This window comes from Elgaria multicarinata, chromosome 12 (genome assembly GCF_023053635.1).
Source record: "Elgaria multicarinata webbii isolate HBS135686 ecotype San Diego chromosome 12, rElgMul1.1.pri, whole genome shotgun sequence".
NCBI lineage: Eukaryota > Metazoa > Chordata > Lepidosauria > Squamata > Anguidae > Elgaria > Elgaria multicarinata.
In genome coordinates this window covers 3,422,097-3,438,471 of record NC_086182.1, presented here as the reverse complement: position 1 = coordinate 3,438,471, position 16,375 = coordinate 3,422,097, and the positions used below count along the sequence as shown (strand labels likewise).

Sequence of the window (16,375 nt, the reverse complement as noted above, 5' to 3'; positions counted from 1 at the left end):
CTGCTGCAGTCAATTTGATTGGACGGCCTTGCTTGGAAGGAAAGGGAGGCTGTGCCTGAACTACTGGTCTGTTCTAGTGTACAATGAGTGGAAATATAGGTCAGTGGAGTCCCCTTGGGGGTGGGGCTTTTCTCTTTTGGTGAGAGGACAATAGTTAGTGGGTCATTGGAGGGGACAGAAAACAAAGGGCAGATGATTTGGGATGTGGTTCAGGCTTCCCTGGGGATGCAAGGGGCTGACACTGGGTATCTGATTTAGGAAAGGATGTGGTTTACAAGGGCTGAGACCCTTTTAGTGTGTATTTATTTTAAAACTAAATGATAAGCTGAATTCTCAAACTTGGGATGAGTCTATTTTTGAGTGATAGTTTATGAGACGCTATATAAAGCCTAAAGCCTGAGCCGAAACTGAAGCTAGCCTACCCATTTTTGGTTTATAAGCAGACTCTTCCACTAGCTAGGCCTGCACAGTGGCTTTTGTCAATATAAAGCTATGTATTGTTTTTATTGCTCCTTTCCAAGCTTTTAGTTTAAGTATGTGGTTGAGTTTACACATGTGGATATGAGTTCTTTGGCTCAAATCAGGAGCTCACCATTGCATTATATGGGAATAATAATGGGCTGACATAGTATTGAGAGAACATGTGGGACAACCAAAGAATTCCAAAAATTATCTAATGTATATTTATTTCTCCTGCCAGGCAAGGCCTTGATATCAGATAGGTGGATAGTTAAACCAGACCTTGTTGTGCAAATTAGTAAACTGCAGTGTTATATTGGTCTGTCTTGTGGTTAATCATAGAATAGCAGAGTTGGAAGGGGCCTACAAGGCCATCGAGTCCAACCCCCTACCAGGAGGAAATGTTTTGTGGCTGTTAGAAAATGTTTTGTGGTTGATAGAAAAGGGGAGATCAAGAGGTTAATTTGTATTTTTATCATGGTTAATAGTTCTTCAGAACAGCCATCTTGAACCTTAGTTAAACTTCTTTTTTCATGCTGAACAGTTGGTGTTCTTCACGAGTAATAGCTTGCTCACTAAGTAGTAGTGAAGAAACATGCCATAGGCAAAGAATAAATCTGAAGGTTGTGAATTAAAGTATTGGTTATTCATTAAATAATGAGCCTCGTGTGGCGCAGAGCAGTAAAGCAGCAGTTTCTGCAGCTGAAACTCCCCATGGCCTGAGTTCGATCCCAGCGGAAGCTGGTTTCAGGCAGCCAGCTCGGGTCGACTCAGCCTTCCATCCTCTCGAGGTCGATAAAATGAGTACCCAGTTAGCTGGAGGAAAGATAATAACGGCCGGGGAAGGCAACGGCAAAAACCACCCCGCTATAAGGCCTGCCAAGAAAACGCCCAAGAGTCAGTAATGACTTAGTGCTTGCACGAGAGGTTCCTTTCCTTTCCTATTCATTAAACACAGCCAGACTATGGTGTGGTATAAAAATTACCATTTGTCTGTAATCAGGATACATTCTCATTACAGATTCCACAGCTGCTTCGGTTTAGTTGAATAAATTAGAATTTTTAAATAATAATTTGCCTTTGGGGAAAATTCATTTGGTTAATGGTGCAGGGAATATACTGCTGTACAAATAGACTTTATTTTTTTAATCTCTCAGGTAAACTTCAGTGAGTGATAGTGTCTCATAATGGGGTCACCTGCTGTGATGGAAAGTTCTAGTAAAGCAGTATTTTTCACCTCATTGGATGGAAAACTAGCTTATTCTAGTTTTATATGAATTGCACTTTAATAAAAAGGTATACTTAAATGGTGTATGTGTATGTGTACATTAATTTACGTACACTTAACTGTACGTGTGCATATAGCAATGTATCTGTAGTACAGGACCACGCTTGTAAATTTGTATGTCTTGCATGCAGTTACTTCTCCAGTTCCACTACACATTCATTCCTGCAGGCTTTTTCAGCCATGTTTCAGACAGCATTATATATTCTGGACGCTCGTTAACTTTTCTTTCTTTTTTGTTTTGATTAGTACTGTTTGGATTGGTTCAGACTGTCATCCCAGTTTCATAAACGATGGTTTAAGAAGCCAGGAACAAGCACCAGGCCCATACACACTTCCCTCGCTCTTCCTTTCATGTGCTGACTTTGTCACTTAATTCCTGGTTTAAGTAAACCACAGCATGTCCATAATAGGAAACTGTGGAGTAATGTTGGTTTAGGAACTAGGATCTGAAACCACAGTTTGAATTTGTTTTCTTGAAACAGCACAGTTTCCCATTTCATATGCAAAGTGAAACTGGGGTTTATTTTAACCAGAATTGGAGCCCTGAAGCCAGGGTGCTGCGGAGGAGGGAGGGAACATTGTTCTCAACTTCATAAAGTATAGGTTAAACAAAAATGTGCTTGACATTTTAGTTAAATATTTCCACACCAAGAGTAACTGTGAGAGAAGATCTCTTCCATATATAAGTGGCAATATTTCCTACTATCGGCACTCCTGATCTTGAAATATGGCAAAATTACATTATGCAAAATTAGAATATTGTATAATGTAGTTGCTTTTATCATTAAAAAACAACAACAAAGTAAATGCATGGCCTTTCTTTTTGTAGTCTGGCTACTTTTCGAGTATGTTCAGCGGTTCCTGGAGGGAATCAGGAATGGATACAATAGAATTGGAAATCCCTGATCAGAATATTGATATTGAAGGTAAGCAAAGGATCATTATTGGTATTTTTTTCCAGCAAGTAGTGGGTTGGATTCAGACTTAACCATACTTTGAGTAGGACAATTTAAATCAATGGGACATAAGTTAATCTTAGTTAACTTAGGTCCCGTTGATTTGAGTGGGTCTACGCTGACTATGGATCCAACTCATTGACTCAGTTCTCACATAACATGATTTTGTGAATTAATTAACCCACAATTTGGCTGGCAGGGGCAAGCAAGTGAACGATGTGTGACCACCGCATTCATAGATTGTGAGAACGATATTCAAATCCAGACACTTTGGGTTGTGTAACCCTTAACCTACAGTTTGTTTGGGGGTTAATTGTGGGTTGTTTAATCCCTAAACAGCCCAACATGTCCATGTTTGGACATCACACTCACAACCTTTCCTCTCTTATCTCTCCTCTCTCATCTCACACTATTGCCCCGCTCGTGCTCTTCGCTCCTCTGATGCCATGTTTCTCGCCTGCCCAAGGGTCTCTACTTCCCTTGCTCGGCTTCGTCCCTTCTCTCCTGCTGCCCCTTACGCCTGGAACGCTCTTCCAGAACATTTGAGATCTACAAGCTCAACCGCAACTTTAAAGCTCAGCTAAAAACTTTTCTCTTTCCTAAAGCTTTTAAACTTGATGTTGTTTGGACTTTATACTGTTAGTTTTACCCTACCCAGTGCCTGTTTACCCTACCCTGTGCCTGTTTGCATTCTCTTCCCCTCTTTATTGCTTTACTATGATTTTAGTAGAATGTAAGCCTATGCGGCACGGTCTTGCTATTTACTGTTTTACGCTGTACAACACCATGTACATTGATGGTGCTATATAAATAAATAAATAATAATAATAATAATAATCCATGAAGGAGGTGATTATAGGTTGTTTACAGAAAGCAGGAGTGCGCTCACTCGGTCCTGCTTGTGCCAGGAAATGAGGGCTGAGTAATTGTGTACTAAGTCATCTAAGAATTTTTTTTGTTAAAAAAAATCACCAGTAGAAGTTGCAAATTAAAACATTATTTGGATCATCATAATAGTTGGTCATCTTGGGAGAGGCATTCCAGTGTTTTATCTTATTCCAAAAATGTTACTCTTTAGCAAAACTGATATTTTTAGGAAATTCATTGGAAAATTGATTACTCCATTTAGGGGCAGTATTAAACAAGCTAGGCAGGCACAATTGGAACTCTTCTAGCCTTTAGAAATGGTCAGTGAAGAATAGAAATGTAAAAAGTCTGGAAATTTTGAGGCCATCAGTGGAAAAAACTGTTTTGAGGTCATAGGGGTAAAAACCCTTCCATCCTTGATGGTAGATAAGATCATCCTTATAATTAAGTTGCTGTACTGTTTAAAACATTCAGAAGTAAAATCTCCAGGAGCAGTGTGCAGTGTTTGTGTAAAGTGAAAACTAAGTGTGTCAGTGTGTTTATATTAACTTCACCTAAGGTAGAACAGCGGGATGAAGCCTCATTATTGTTGAATATTTGTATATAACCTTTTCAATTCATTTTGAGACAACCATGATGACAAACATAAATAGCTAAGCAGCTCAAGTTATCAAACTGTTAAAATAAACAGCGGTGGCAAATGATTTTGCTGATTTTAACAGCATAAAAAACCCCAAAATCCTGACTCAAACAATGGACAGGACAAGGGCCTGCAAGAATGAACCTATCTTGAGCTGATGATGAACTATCAGTGGGGGGTGGGGCCAGACAAATATCCAGGAATGTAGAATTTCAAAGACGAGGGGCTGCAGCAGAGGAGGCCCTTTCCCATCGGCTGTGCTTCAGATTGGTTGAATCAAGCAAGGAGACTTCCCAGCTTGCCTTGAGTGGACAGGCAGGATCATTTTGAAGGAGGCGGTCCTTTAAGTACCTTGGGCCCAGGCTACTGACAGCTTGAAAGTTATCAGCTCTTTGAATTGTGTTCATAAGTGGACAAGCAGGCAATATCGTCGGTTTTGGTGATAGACAGTATATCAGTGTTCTAAATAAAAATGTAAGAGTAGGTATGTGCTTAAAAAAACTGGCTTCATTTAAAGCTGTTACATTTTATAGTTGGTGGTTAGACATTAGGATGCACATCTGCCTGGAACTGTGAAAATATTGTGTATAGAAAAAATGGATCCCACCAATTTTCATGGGGCATGTGCCTTCATTTCTAATGCTGTTGCCATGAATAGTGATCTTCACTACATGCTTAAATTTCTGACTTAAACTTCAGTGTTTTTAAGGTAAAGATACAAAATTATAAGAACCAAGAATTGATTGTGCTTTTTTAATATCTGTGGGAGTGTCTGGTTTTTGCTGCTTTATAAGCAAAATCTTTACATTTTTTCCTAATCAGAGCTTGCATTCTATTTTAAACGGTCTCTAGCTGCTGTTTGTATGACTTTTGGTATTCTGCTATGTTTAAACTTGTCTGTCTTAGAGGTTTCTTTATTTTAACATGTTCATATGTCACATTAAGCACCTGTGTAACTCATTAAGACTCATTAAGTTACAAAGCATGCGTTGTCTGTATGCAGTCAACCTTCCTTTTGGTTTTGGCTGCTATGATGGGTTGTTTTTTTCCTTAGCTTTACAGGTAGCATTTGGCTCACTGTATCGAGATGAAGTATTAATAAATCCTAGCCGAGTCATTGCCCTCCTGGCAGCAGCCAGTATGCTGCAGTTGGTAAGTGGAAATGGCTACTGTTATTTTGCAATCCCCCTTCAGTTTGTCAATTCCAGGGCATTCATAAAATATTCAGCTTTGCAGCTATAAAAGGAATCCCGTTTTATAAATGCCATATAGCTCTCCTTTTAAATATCCCCACAATATTCTGCCACTTCTCCGGGCGGATATACAATCCCTTCTAAGGGTTCTTGGGAAAGAGACTCTCTTTATACGTTTGATTGCTGCTGCCAGCCGGAGCACACATCGCTGCTCCTTGTGTGACATTTGGAAATATGTTCCAAAATATGAGGGCAACTGTGACCCTCAAAAGTAAACTCTAGGATTCCAAACCTTTTCCATTTCTTCCTCTAATATGAAAATATTGTCTAACAGTGCAAAGTCTTGCCTTGAAAGTAATTAGTTTGGAGGTATATCTAATCTCACCCAAACAAGCAACTATCTGTAGGTAATTGTCAACTTCTTGCTAGCCTAATTTTGGGGAGTGGATCGCATACAGCATTTAGGCTTCACATTTAAGATTTCTTCAATGTGCATTTACAGGATGGCTTAATACAGCAATGTGGTGAGACAATGAAAGAAACCATTAATGTGAAAACTGTGTGCAGTTACTATAATTCTGCTGGGACATATGGGTTAGATTCTTTGAAGAAAAAGTAAGTATCAGCATTTAGCATATGCCTTGAAATAACCTTTACTGAGGAGACATTTTTAAAATTAGTGAGATTTTTCCTGGGCCTTTACCTAAGGAAGCATCTAACATGGTTTCTTCATAGGCATGTTTACATTTTATTCCTCCATTTCTACTTCACTTTTAAAAGCATCTTATTCAGGATATGTATGTAAATGTAAAAAAACCAAAAACAATTAGCTTTAGAAAAGTAAAGTATTAGAATTGTAGAGTTGAAAAAAGTATTTGAAAGGATAATAGTCTTGAGCTATGGTCATTTCTGCCTGAGGCAGTTGGGATGTTTGATTATTGTGGACATTGGGAATAAAAGAATGGTGGAAGGATGTGGGTTTTCTGGGGGGGGGGAGTCCTGTGCAAATTAGGATGCAATTTCCAACGCAAATGAAATTGCATTGGGTCGTTTGTATGAGAACTTTTTTCAGTTTGCGTCAGAAAATCACTAGAGCATAAATCACTAATTTAGTATGTTTACTAAGTAAACTAAACAAAGCTAAAAAAGTACCCCGTGTTAAAAAAAATTATCTTGAAAAACCACAACTATGTGGCTTGAAATATTTGATGGAAAAAATTAAAGCACATTAATTCACCCTTCTGCATCCTGGTTCCCTCCAGATACATTGGACTATAGCTATCAGTGTCCTTCAGTCAGCATGGAGGGCACCAGGTTGGGGGAAGCTGCAGTAATTTTCACAACCCATGATACACTGAGAACCATTCATCTGTTTCAACAGAATTCAACTTGCTTCCACTATGATGGTTGGGGCACCTTCAGTTTCACTGCCACTACTTATTGGTTCCATTTCTTACTGAAACATATACATAATTCACTCACAAAGCTGCTAGGAATAATCACCTGAGAAACAATTGCATCTTTGAAACTGCCAGATTTGTCTGATATTGTATTTGCAATGCCATCCATTCATTATTACTAATGAACTTACAAAACAGAACATTTTCTCCAGAAAAATAAAGCACTGGAATTTTTTTCCAGCTTGGAACATTTTCTGCCCCACATCACTAGAAGGATGACACAGGAAGCATAAATAATCTCAAAGTGACACTTTATAATGTGGGAATGCAATCCATTATGGGAATGAAGGGTGTCGTAGCAGAGCCGGTAGGCTTTGGCATGTGGGGAGCTGCATAGTATATGGTGATGGCTTAGAGTAATTGGGAGTTAAAAATGGGCTCTACAAGTTGTTTAAAATATCCATTCTTGGATAAAATACAATTACTGCATATTTCTGTGCACTCTGAAAGGACTGATTTGTTTTAAATCAAGGTCCCTTGAATGGCTCTTGAACAACCTGATGACTCACCAGAGTGTGGAACTCTTCAAAGAACTCAGGTATAGAGATTTCAGCTACCGTGCACTACCATGAGATAGTGTAACAGAATACAATGCAAACAATCCCAATGGCTTAAACTCAGTTCATGTACCATTTTTTTTGTTGCAGTATAAACCTCATGAAACAGCTGATCAGTTCCTCTAACCTGTTTGTCATGCAAGTGGAGATGGATGTATATACTGCTCTCAAGAAGGTAATGACTAAGGTGCCCAAAGGGTTGACTTGCACCAAACCAGGTTTAATCAGCTGTTATTATGATGCCTTTATACCCAAATGCATACCAATAGTCTATCTAGTTTCTTCTATTTCTAGTTAAAACAGAATGTGTGTGTTTGCAGTAAAATCCAGCTTTCCCACTGAATAGTTTCAGCTTACAGCAGTTTGTTTTTTTGTCTAGTGGATGTTCCTTCAGCTGGTGCCTTCTTGGAATGGATCACTAAAACAGCTTTTAAGTGAAGCAGATGTCTGGTTTTCCAAGCACAAAAATGGTATTTCTGCAGTTCTTGGGTTTGGGAACAAGTGGCATGTTGAAAATCTAAAGTTCTCTTTTTGTGCAAGCTGGCACTTCATAAATAGATTGTTCCACATAGGCTAAGACGCTTCCATATTTTACTTGTTGTCTTGGTCCATAATTCTATTCTTCCCATACTCCCATTTCTGCTTTCCATTAGTTTGTATCAGAGTAGGTATGACCATGAACACTTAAAAACAAAAAACAAATCAGGACCTAATTGAATTAAAGCACGTTGGTTGAAAATATATCTTCCTTCAAATTGAAACAATTTTGAGATTAGTCAGCTTTGCTTGCAGAATGCAAAGCCCACCACTTACTGAACAACTGATTAACAATATATAGTTTGTCTAATAGATGCATTACCAAAATGTTTATGAACTAGTAATGATTTACTGTGACATTGCAGGTTTTGAAGATGGCATCTCATTCTTGGAATCCGAACAAGGAAGTCCATTTTTGACAGTGTTCAGACATCTCAGGCTGCAGTATATAGTCAGCGATCTGGCATCAGCAAGAATTGTTGAGCGAGATGGTCTGATACCTGCAGGTAGGAATGAAGTAGTTCTCTCCCCCCCCCCCTTGACCTCTCCTCCCCAGTACCAGACACAGAGTGCTGCCAGACTTCACTATAGTGAGGGAACTACTCATGTATTCAGAACCAGTTTGCTAATGTGGAGAGTGTTTGAAGAGCAAGTAGAATTTGGGGTTGGACTGCAGTTGAAAGTCTTGGTGTTACTGCAGGATCTTTGGAACCTCTACTAGATGGATTTGGGAATTTAGTTCCCTCTGTATTGCACCCAGTTAAATGCAGGGACAGGTAATTAAGTAGATAGAGTTCTGGACTTGGGGTCTGAGAGGTTTGGGTTCAGATTTCACATGTATTGACTGTCATAACTGAAATATGTCTTTTTTCACAGTACATTCAATGTATTTTATGTGCATTTGGAATACAGGAATATGTTTGGCACCATAGAGCTCATGGTTCCATTGTGTAAAACTGGCCAATCAGTAGTTTGAAACTAGTTAGTCCAGTTTCAGTTAAAGACCAAACACTCGTTTGTGGTTAGATTGTGTTTGTCCTCTAATGGTTTCTATTTAATTTTATGCTCTGAAAACCAAATTTATCTCTCCCAGCCTTTTCCAATCTGGTGCCCTCCAGATGTTTTGGACTACAACTCCTATCAGCCCCTACCAGCATGCTCAATGGCCAGGGACAGTGAGTTATAGTCCAAAACTTCTGGAGGGCATGAGGCTGGGGAAGGCTAATCTGTCCCTCTTATCACTATTTGAGTCATCCTTGAATCCCAGTTAGAATGGGCTCAAGCTGTAAATCATCACCTTCTCCTTAAACTGAATGTCAGCACCTGCCAGTTCATCCTGTTCTCATCTCTTCATTCAGCCTTCTTCAGTTTGTTGTTGTTTGTTAGTAGAAAGCCTGGCTTGGGAATTGGGATCCACCCTGTTCTGGAAGGGGTAGCACTCCCCAAAAGGATCCGGTCCATAGCTTGGACGTGCTGCTTGTTCTTTAGGTGGCAGCAGTGGCAATGAGTGTGTTTGCATAATTGTGCTTGCTGAATCATCTGCAACCTTTCCTGAGTCTAACTTGGCAACAATTATGCATGCCTTTATTACATCATGCTTTGGCTATTGCAATGTGCTCTACGTGGAGCTAACCTTGAAGAGTATCCCAAAGCTTCAATTGGTGAAAAATGCAGGAGCTAAGCTGCTAACCAATGCATGGCATCAGGATCATATTACATCTGCCTTTAAAGACCTGTACTGATTGCCATCTACTTTCTTGGCTCAATTCAAGGTGTTCATTTTAACTTTTAAAGCCCTAAATGGCTTAGAATCTGCCTCAAGGGTTGAGTGTGGGTTGTCATTGAATCGTGGGTGGTTTTTGAAAAGTGGGTTATCATGTTGTCTGAATCCAGTCACAATAACAAACCATGGGTTCTCTTCATGGGTTGTTCATGGGTAATATACCATGGTTTGTTAGCATGGTTGGGTTCAGGCAACATGATAACCCAGGTTTCATCAAGAATCCATACTCATCAGTATGGGTTGTCGTATTGTCTGAACCCAGCCCCTGTCTCATATGACAGGTCTTAATAACCCTGTTTGGTTATTAAGACCTGCAGAAGAGGCCTTTTTGAGGGCATCATTACCTGCAGAGGCCATTTGGTCAGGCATGTGTCAAAGGACTTTCTCCTGCGTCACTCCCAAACAGTGAAATACACTCCCTCAAGAACTGCAATTGACCCCCATAAAGGGCGTGAGAATGTATCTTTTTAATTTAGCCTTTTGCATTTTGTAGTTTAACTGGTTTAATTTTTTACTGGTTTTAATATTATTGTTTTAGGTTTTATTATTTAACATTGTCAGGCACTGCCTTGATGGTGCTTTAGAAAAAAGGAGGTATATAAATGTTAATAAATAACAAATAATTCTCCGTCAATTTAATTGCATAATTTTCTGTTAAAACGTCTTGCCACACTAAAACACAACACAACTTTCTTTCCCCACAACTTCCTCAAAGTGTCAAACAGTTCACTCAGTTTAAACCACAGTTATTTTGTGTGTGTGTGTGTGTGTGTGTGTGTGTCCTTTAACTGTGACCTCTCAAACAGTGGAACCCTTTCCTTCATTTCACTTTGATACCAGCTGAGTGGTTTAAGATAGAATAGGGTGGTATTAGATTAGATGGTCTGTGATCTAGTCATTACTAATGATGAATATGTATAAATTTGAAGTTAAAGGTTTTAAGTGCTGCTCAACATGCCCCATCCGTAAAAGACCCACTTTGATCTTTTTAAATTTTAGAATGGCTGTCCTCTGTTTACAAACAGCAGTGGTTTGCCATGCTCAGAGCAGAACAAGACAATGATATTGGGTATGTATAGTGCACCCCTTTCCCTATAATGTGTTAGTGCGTCCCCTTTTCTGATACAAGCACTTGGAAGGCAAAAGTAGGAATGAAAGAGGGAAAGTAAGTGTGACTAAATAGCTCTTTACATTCAAGCGTTCCAGCCTTTGGGGGTGTTTGCATGCAGAGGTCCCGAAACTTTGGCTTGGTGCATTAACCACTTTGTGGTCCTCACCATCCTCCTGACTTGTCTGTGCCTATGCGTGGTGGTGTTGGAGAAGGGAGTGGTGAGAGGGGGCTCGGCTGCTTGGTCACTTCTCCAAAAGTTCCAGTGCAAACAATAAGAAAAGACTCTTCCCCTCTCCTTGTGTCTCTGCACGTGCCAGAGACTCAGGAGAAGGGGAGTTTTTTTCAGCATCTCTTGAGCTGCACCTGCCTTCTGCAAAGCCAGAACAGAGTGAAAAAATTAACCCTCCTGCAGGTCATAGAGAACTTAGGTGAGATGGGGCTGACAATTGGCATTGTGGGCGTCAGATTTGTGGAGGGAGCCTTGGTTCTGTGAGTGAATACTTCAGTTGGATATTCATTTAGCAAAACAGGGAAAGGCATTGGAATTGGCTTTTTCAGTGTGATATATATGAACACTTTTTCACTTCCTTAAGATACATGCAGTGGTGAGCATTGCTAAAGACGTTACATAAGTGAAAGCGGAGAACTTTTATTTTTGATACCGATGTGTACACCAGAGATTTTGTTGTAATGTTAAGGACGTTGGGAGCACTTTGTGCTATGCAGGCTACTCTCTACAGCACAGGCTGTAAACTATCAGAGCCTGTTTGGCTACTCAAGTTCATTTTGTGCATTGAGATCTCTCCATCTGTGGGAAAATATGTCATCATTTACAGGGCTGTGCTCCGTTACGGATCCCCGGATCCAAAGTGTAGCGGGCCGATCTGGACCTCCAAAGCCCGATTCTGGAGTGGATCGGGGAAGGTCCAGATTGGCGCGGAGCGGAATGATCCGAAGCGATTTGGACCGTTCCGAAGCTCCGGACCCAGGTAAGGGGAGGGGGAGGGGGGCTTACCTGGCACCACTGCCGCCACAGTCTGTGTGGAGATGGCGGCGGAGCCAGGTAAGGGGGGAGGGGGGCTTCCCTGGCTCCATCGCAGTCTGGGTGGCAGCGTCAACTGAGGCCCAGGCCTGCTTCTGGCTTGAGGCCTGGGCCTCCCTCCCCCCCACTTACCTGGCTCTGTCGCAGTCCGGGCGGCGGCTTCAACTGAGGCCCAGGGTTAGGGTTAGGAGCCAGGTAAGGGGGAGGGGGGCTTCCCTGGCTCCATCGCGGTCTGGGCAGCAGCTTCAACTGAGGCCCAGGCCTGCTTCTGGCTTGAGGCCTGGGCCCCCCTCCCCCCCACTTACCTGGCTCCGTTGGGGTTCAGGCGGCGGCTTCAACTGAGGGTTGTGTATTTTTCCTATTGTGTAGGAAAATCTCTGCCTGAGACTTGAGAGAGCTGTTGGATTTGATGAACCCATGGCCTGACTGAACAAAGATGTTCAATACTGATGCACATGGCATTCCTGAAGTCCAAGCAGATGATTATACTGATTTTAAGTCTTTCAGTTTGGGGAAAAAATCAGGGTAAATGTTTGCCTGCTGGTGCAGATGATATCCCAGAATTCTAACACTTCAGTAGTAAATTTAGAAAGTCCCCAAAAGTAATTTAGTACAGCAGGGCATACTGTTGCTCCCTTGATCCTGTGAGAAAAATCAGGGAGGCAGACAAAGGAAAAAAATGGATGCAATGTGTGACTTCAACTCCTTTGCATGCACTAGATTAATTTATGTGTAGGTCATAATAAAGATAAATTATCGTGGCTTAGAATTGTTAATCATAGCTACAGGACTTAATTCTGAGTGGTGCTGAGGGTAGTGCAACGTGTAAGTTCTGTTGAACTGCTTGGGAGCGGTGACCGAGCACAGGGCCATCAAATTCAACAAATATACAAATTAACATTTGAACTTGAAGCCAAGCATGGTCACATTTAATTTCAGAATTTGAGAATCACCTCAAAAATTAGTGGATATATTAAAAGGAAGGGAAAGAGGGTCAAATAACTTGGAAGTTATTTAAAACTGCACTATCAGATGCTTGGTTATACCAAGATGAGCAAAGGTTCAGATAAGTCCAAGAGAATGTGAGCATGATTAACAAGCAGAACCAAGTAAGCTTAAAAGGCAAGAAAAGTTCCTTTTACAATGTCTTGCCCAAATGAGAACAAAAGATGTGCAAACACTCTGCAAAAGAAATATTAAGTTGTCAAGAAAGCAGAGAGAGGGAGAGAGGAGGGAATTGCGAAGAATTTCGATCAACCCTCAAATAACCTGTCAGGAATCCAGTGAGGGAAGCAGACCATTAGATGACACAGGCATGAACAGGGAGATTGTTGAGAAGCTGAAGGAATTCTTTGCGTCAGTGTTTTCATTTCTGAACCACTTCCGGGAAAGCATCCGAAGGCAATGAGATGAAGTTCATCTCATGAAGTTCATCTCATGAAGTTCATCTCAATCAGCTTTCTTGTGAAAGGTAGTCGATATACCCATGGTTTTTAAAAAGGGATCTAGGGGGTAACCAGGAAGCTAAGCTACAGACCCGTGAAACTACTGTCTGTTCTGGGTAAACTGGTGGAAAAAATAAAAACTAGGTTTGTTAAACTGAAAAAATAAGTGTAACAGATGAAATATACCCAAGGATTCTTTCAGAATTTAAATGTGAATTTGTTGACCTTCCAACACAACTATACAATATGGGAGCAATCCTATGGCTCCTAGACAGTGTCTGAGGGACCATAGGACATTTCAAATGCCCCAGTCCAAGGTTGGAGGCAGCACTTCAACCTCAGAAGGAGGAATTGGAGCTCCACTCCCTTTCTCCGGCTGCCGGTGCAGAAAGGAATACGCCGGCCACTCTCTGAGTTCGGTAAGTTGACCTCAAAGAAGGGGGCGTTTCAGTTACTCTTCATTGCCAAAGAGCCCCCAGCTAAATGGGTGAAAAAGCCCATCTTGGGAGGACAGGGAGGTGAAGGTCTTCCCGCCCTACATAGAATGATTATATAACCTTTGAGTTCAGGGGCTTCCAATCATTGAGGGTACAACCCATAGGACTGCGCCCTTAGTCATTAAAATCAGCTTTCTTGTGAAAGGTAGTTGATATACCCATGGTTTTTAAAAAGGGATCTAGGGGGTAACCAGGAAGCTAAGCTACAGACCCGTGAAACTACTGTCTGTTCTGGGTGAACTGGTGGAAAACATAAAAACTAGGTTTGTTAAACATCTAGATCGGGGTAGGCAAGCTGATGTCCTCCAGATGTTTTGGACTACAACTCCCATTGCCCCAGTCAGCATGGTTTGAGATTAGAGTGATGCAGCTCCCTGGTATGTGTTTCCCCCTGTTGCGTTGGTCTTTGTTTTAATCTGCAAACTCCAGTTCTATTCGCTTTATTTATATTTACAGCCTCAGATTTTCAGTGTATTGGTTGCGTAACATGTAATTTAATTCTAAGTCATCTTGGGGGCGGGCTTGTTAGCCCCCAAAAGTGGGATAATTAAATATGTGTGAACTGGGTTTTCTTGATCAGGTGCTTATACTCCTAGCTCTGTTCTGTGATTGACTACTTACTTAGTTGGACTCTTGTGGCTGGCGGGGCCGGGGAGCATGGGGGAATCAGCATTATGGCTCGGAGTTCTCTGGGGCGCTCCATTGACCACCAGGAGTAGTTTTGCTTTGTGTTTCATTTGTATAATGTTACGCCAGCGTACGAGCCAGAAACGAGCCCTGAGGAAGAGTAGGATGCTGACAAACCCAGCTTTTCAACCGCTGCCCTAACATCGCCTCCACCTCTCCTTTGCAGTAATGGTGTCCTGCAAGAGGCTGCTACGCTGAGTGCATTGTTCGCTCTACACCAGCGCAAGAGCAGCTTGCATAACTCAAGGGTCGGCTCAGACGGATAGTTGAGCAAGGGCTTGTGATGCCACTAGCGAGCAGAAGCCGTCACCCTGTTGGAAACACCTTTATTTTATTTGCAGTTTGGCTTGGGTGTTTTATACACCACATTGAACAAGCTGCTTTGTTTGCTGTTTCTTTTGATAGAATGCCATTTTATAAAAGGTTGTTTTGTATGTTCAAGGCCTCAAGAAATGAACAAGGAGGAACTTGAAGGAAGTAGTATGCGATGTGGCAGAAAACTTGCCAAGGATGGCGATGTAAGCACAAATATTTTTCTAAGTTCTTTTAAAATTGTATAACTAGTTAACAAATGCCAGCACGCCACTGCATTGATAACCCATGTAACTTTTTTAAAGCAATAAAATTAAACTGAAGCTATTAGAATATTACAGGCTTCCTAGGCTGAGCTCACACATTAAAGTGTCAAAATAGGCCCGTGGCAAACTATTCAAGTCCAGAATGAAAAATCCTAAATGTACTTCAGTCAATTGTCACTTTTATTTCTTCAAGTATTGTTGGCGATGGACAGGCTTCAACTTTGGCTTCGACCTGCTGGTCACGTACACCAACCGTTACATCGTCTTCAAGCGCAACACCCTGAACCAGCCGTGCAGTGGCTCAGTCAGTCTGCAACCCCGGAGGAACATTGCTTTCAGGTGTGTGTGGCTGGGCTTTGAAGGCGGCCTAAACATAATTCTAAATAAATGAAAATAAAAGAGCCCTGCCCTGGGTTCTGTTCCTTGGTCATGCCATGCCACGCCACAGTGCAGAACTTCGACAGCTACGCGTATATTTTTTGTAGACCTCATTGCCCACAGACAGCGAAGAAATCACACTGGAGGGGTCTGCAGGGCAGGGGAGCTTCTCTTATCTACTTATGTATTTATTTATTATTGCATTTACAGCCTGCCTTTTTTCCCTCCAAGGAACCCAAGGGAGCATACATAATCCTTCTCTCCATTTTAGCCTCACACATCAACCCTGTGAGGTAGGTTGGGCTGAGAGTCTGCAACTGGCCCAAAGTCACCCAGTGGTTTTCCACGGCTGAGTGGGGACTAGAACCCGGATCTCCCGACTCCCAGTCCGACACTTTAGCCACTACACCACACTGGCTCTCACACCACACTCCTGATGGTAGAGACCAACTACCCTTGCAGAAAAAAAGGAGGGGAGTGTTGAGCTGCCCCCTTCCACTCCTCCTCCAGGCAGGCTTCCCTGGTGCCACAGGAATATTCTTGGGGTGGAGGGACGTGTGCAGGTCCCAGCTGTTGGCTGGGAATTGGCCTCAAAGTCTACTCTTTGGTGCGATTTTGCAGAGTCTCCTTCCTCTTCCCTGAGCAGGGTTAGGTTCTCTCCATTGCAAAACAATTGCTGGAGAATGGGGGAGCTGAACCCACGTACCACTCAAGAAACACCTGGCGAGAGGCGAAGCTGGGCTCAAGGAAACTGTTTCCAAGGCTCCCATCCCAAAAGGATTGGGGAAGGAACAAGAAGAGCAAAGGGTTTGTGCTCCCCACCTTGCCCAGTTCCTTCAGCATTTCAGCTTGTATATAGATGCTGGCAAACTTGCTAAATGATTTGTAGACACAATA

General features: G+C 41.7%; 1 protein-coding gene across 2 annotated transcripts in view; it reads left to right on the top strand.

The window, feature by feature from the left end:
* GMCL1 (germ cell-less 1, spermatogenesis associated) overlaps positions 1-16,375 on the top strand; it is a 28,077-nt gene that overhangs the window by 6,901 nt on the left and 4,801 nt on the right. For both annotated transcript variants that reach the window (XM_063138972.1, XM_063138971.1), the window contains 10 exons: positions 2,577-2,673; positions 5,265-5,362; positions 5,906-6,018; positions 7,336-7,401; positions 7,511-7,595; positions 7,800-7,890; positions 8,323-8,463; positions 10,740-10,809; positions 14,965-15,040; positions 15,294-15,439. In XM_063138972.1, the coding sequence (XP_062995042.1) occupies positions 2,595-2,673; positions 5,265-5,362; positions 5,906-6,018; positions 7,336-7,401; positions 7,511-7,595; positions 7,800-7,890; positions 8,323-8,463; positions 10,740-10,809; positions 14,965-15,040; positions 15,294-15,439 (965 nt within the window). In that variant the 5' untranslated portion in view covers positions 2,577-2,594. The remainder of the gene's footprint in view (positions 1-2,576; positions 2,674-5,264; positions 5,363-5,905; positions 6,019-7,335; positions 7,402-7,510; positions 7,596-7,799; positions 7,891-8,322; positions 8,464-10,739; positions 10,810-14,964; positions 15,041-15,293; positions 15,440-16,375) is intronic.